Source organism: Leopardus geoffroyi, chromosome D1, assembly GCF_018350155.1.
Source record: "Leopardus geoffroyi isolate Oge1 chromosome D1, O.geoffroyi_Oge1_pat1.0, whole genome shotgun sequence".
NCBI lineage: Eukaryota > Metazoa > Chordata > Mammalia > Carnivora > Felidae > Leopardus > Leopardus geoffroyi.
Window position 1 is genome coordinate 21,448,456 of NC_059329.1, and position 3,997 is coordinate 21,452,452.

The following is a 3,997-nucleotide window of genomic DNA, read 5'->3' on the forward strand; positions in this document are numbered from 1 at the left end:
ATTACCAAAAAGACATCATTAGGAATGACCATCTGAATGGGCAAACCATATACTGAGCAAAAATAACTGCAGTGTATGTGGCTGAAAAAGGATTCATATCCAGAATATGCTTTCTTAAAACTCAAATTAAGAAGAAAAAGACTTAAGACACTATTTTTGAGTGGGCAAAAGACTTGAACTGGCAATTCACTTCAATAGGCACTTTGCAAAGGGTGATTGATATCCAAATAGCTAGTGAAGATATTATGAATAGATTATGAATAAATAGATAGCCTGCAAATCAACATTATTACTTATTAGGGAAATGTAAGAAAAAGACTGAAGTGCTATCACATTACACATCTAAAAAAATAGTTAATATTAAAAGGATTAGAAAATAATGAATGTCCAGAAGGATGAAGAGCATCCTTACCTGGAAACTGTTGGGAGTGCAAATCAGTTTACACCCTTCGGAAGACATCTTGGTAGTATTTAAGAAGTTTAGATATTTATCTATTCTGTGACCCAGTAAATCCACATCTAGGTATAGACCCAAGAGAAATGAGTATATTTCAAAGAAACTGTATGCTCAAGAAGTTTTACAGTATCTTTATTAATGATAATATGCAGAAACTGAAAACAAGCCAAATGTCCATTACGGGGGTTGTTGATAAATAAATTGTTCTGTATTCATATAATGGAATGCTAAACAGCAATAACCAAGAACAGAATATGTACACATATAATGTTATGGGTGAAACTCACACTACACTTTATATTGAGAGAAAGAATGCAGACATAAAACAAGTAAATACAATATTGAATATTTATATGAAGCTCAAGAATGAGCAAAATGAATCTGTAATGATAAAAGTAAGAATAGTAGCTATTTCCAGAAAAAGAATTGGGAGTAATATTTACTGGGAAGGGGCAGGGAGCAATATTCTGAAATGATGCAAATCTACCTCTTGGCCTAGATGATGGTTACATAGCCTTATACATGTGAAAAATCATTGACACTTAAGACTTGTGCACTTTTCTGTACATAATTTATACTTCAACTTAAAAGGGGTGGGATTATTTTTTTTATTTACCAAGATTGTGCTGATTTTCCATCAACCTTACGAAACCCTCAACTTAGAAGTGTACTCAATTCAGTGATCTTTCCCTCCACAGTATTATCTAAAGCACAGCCCTTCCCTTCACTTTCATTTCTTTTCTTACATCTTCATTGAACGGAACCATTCAAAGAACAAAACTAAACATTTATCCTAACTTTCCTTTTTTCTAATAGAAGAGAACTTCCTAAGAAAAGTTAATAAGTTAAAGTATCTTGGGGGTGCCTGGGTGGCTCAGTCGGTTAAGTGTCCAACTTCGGCTCAGGTCATGATCTTGCGGTCTGTGAGTTTGAGCCCCGCGTTGGGCTCTGTGCTGACAGCTCAGAGCCTGGAGCCTGTTTCCAATTCTGTTTCTCCCTCTTTCTCTGACCCTCCCCCGTTCATGCTGTCTCTCTCTGTCTCAAAAATAAATAAACGTTAAAAAAATTTTTTTTTAATGTATCTTGGAAACAGTGCACGTACTATTCCTTCTGAAGGAGCTGTTACCACTAATAATGTATTCATTGTTCTTTATATAAGCTGTGCCTGATTCTTTATATAAGCTGTGCCTCCATTTACCTAATACTGTGAGTGTATGGCCTGTCCTGACACCACCATCTCTTTGCCTTTACCATTAAAAAATCACAGCTATTTGCAGTGTCTTAAAATACAATAGCAACTGCCTTCCTGGTGACTAGTTGGTTGGTACTACTCTAATGACTCATCTGCCCAAAACTATCTATTACTCCATTACTTCGTTCAGACACAAAGTAAGTCTCCAAATTCTACCTTATTAATCTGTAAATAATGAGCGAAGCTTGTATCCAACATTTTTAACTCCCTTAAATCTGTATAACTCTCCATTAGAAGGTCTAATAACTTAGCCTATACCCTTACAGCTCTGCACACTGTCTCAATGGATACCATCCTTGATTCTATATGGAAATTTAGCTCCCACCAAAACACCTTAAAACTTAGCATTTTGCAAGATCAAATTACCACATTTTTAACTTTCAACATTGTTGCAAAAATAACGTTCCAAAGGTTATCTCTTGAAAAGTTGCAGGACATTGCTGTTAAGTAGGTCAAATGCAAAGTGCGTTTTTAAATGCAAAAAGAAAAAGAAAAACCTTTGAAATGAAATCCACCAGGGAAAAGGTGAATCAAGATAGCATGGCTAAAGGACAGAAGAGCAAATTAGATTAGAATTCAAGGGCCTAGGTTCGAGTCTGGCAAGAGGTACATGTGTGGCCATGAGCAACCTACAAATATTTATGAGTCCCCAGTGTGTAATGCAACACATGAAGGGCTAGATTAAATTTTTTCTTAGGCTTATTCAAGAGTAGCCATCTATGACTGTGGAAACTATTTTCATAAAACAAATAATGATTAGAATAGTTAGGGTAGAGTAAGGAGTACAGGGAATAATTATACTTCAGAACAAGTTAAATTTTTCCCTCTAAGTAAAGGAGAACAAGCATTGGCATTTGTTTCCCTCATTGAAAAGAAAAGGCATTTGTTTCCCTTTGGCAAACAAAGCCTTGGATCTCCTTTCTCAATCATTTTCACACGAAGAATTTTCTGCCTAAGGTCTTCTTCAGGGCAACTTTGACATCCTTATTCCTCAGACTATAGATTAATGGGTTGAACATGGGCACCACAGCAGTATAGAATATGGAGGACACTTTCCCCTGGTCAAGGGGTAAAATAGAAGGTGGTTTGAGGTACATAAAAGCTCCTGATCCAAAGAAAAGAGATACCACAATTATATGGGAACTGCAGGTACTGAAGGCTTTGGATCTGCCCTCAGTAGAACTAATATGGAGAATACTAGAAAGAATGAAACCATAGGAGATAAAAATGGTCACAATGGGTACCCCAATGCCAATGGTCACAACAATGAAGACCACCAGCAAATTTATGTAAGAGCTGTTGCAGGAGAGCTCAAGGAGGGGAATGATATCGCACATATAGTGATTGACAAAGTTGTCAGCACAAAAGGTTATAAACATTATGTTTCCCATATGGGAAACAGCTCCAAATACTCCCATCCCATAAACACCTAACAAAAGGAGTGAACACACCTGAGGAGACATGGTAACTGTGTATAGCAGTGGTTTACAGATGGCGACATAGCGGTCATATGCCATCGCTGACAAGATGTAGGATTCAGAAAACACAAAGAAACAGAAGAAAAAAAACTGAGTCATACACCCTGCATAGGAAATGATGTTTCTCTTTGCAACAAAACCCATTAGCATTTTAGGGGTCAGAGTCGTGGAGTAACTAACATCTATGAAGGACAAGTTGAAGAGGAAAAAGTACATGGGAATATGAAGGTGAGAATTCAGCGCAATCAGGGTTATCAGGCCCAGGTTCCCCACCACAGTGACCATGTAGAAACCTAGAAACAGGAAGAAGAGGGGCATCTGGAGTTCTGGCTCATCTGTTAAGCCTGCGAGGATAAACTCTGTCACAGAGGAGGCATTATCTGCAGCCATTCTCCTCTAGGAGAGTCTGTAAGGGAAAAAGAAGAGTCACTGAGACAAAGAGAGAGAAGCCACACACCATGGAATTTAAGGGGCTGACATGGAGAAGAAAAGAATGGGAACATTTACTGGCACTGTTCTAAATGTTGTGTGGCATTATGATTATCCCCATTTCACAGATGAGGACACTGGACCTAAGGGACTTGCACAAGTCCTGACGCCACTAAGTTACAGCAGGAGGTGAACTCAGGTGGTCTGGCTCCTGGGGTTTGAGCCTTTACCCACTCTGCTAGAGGACAGACCAGGGCAGGCAGGCACTCACCCTCCTCTGCTTGGAGTCACAGTGCTGTTCTCCACTGGCTCTCATCCAGCTCTTTCATGGAGACTCAACTGGCCCCGATGAAAAGCAAGTGACAACCCAGAGCTCAGACC

At 38.7% G+C, this 3,997-nt stretch overlaps 1 protein-coding gene across 1 annotated transcript; it reads right to left on the reverse strand.

The window, feature by feature from the left end:
• Window positions 1-2,641: 2,641 nt before the first annotated feature.
• On the reverse strand, window positions 2,642-3,577 carry LOC123600863 (olfactory receptor 8B12-like). The gene has a single exon (XM_045483293.1). The coding sequence runs from the start codon at window positions 3,575-3,577 to the stop codon at window positions 2,642-2,644; it is 936 nt and encodes a 311-aa protein (XP_045339249.1).
• Between the last annotated feature and the right edge of the window lie 420 nt (window positions 3,578-3,997).

Excerpts from the sequence above, each read along its gene's own strand:
- LOC123600863 (XM_045483293.1), bottom strand. The coding sequence starts at position 3,577 with ATGGCTGCAGATAATGCCTCCTCTGTGACAGAGTTTATCCTCGCAGGC.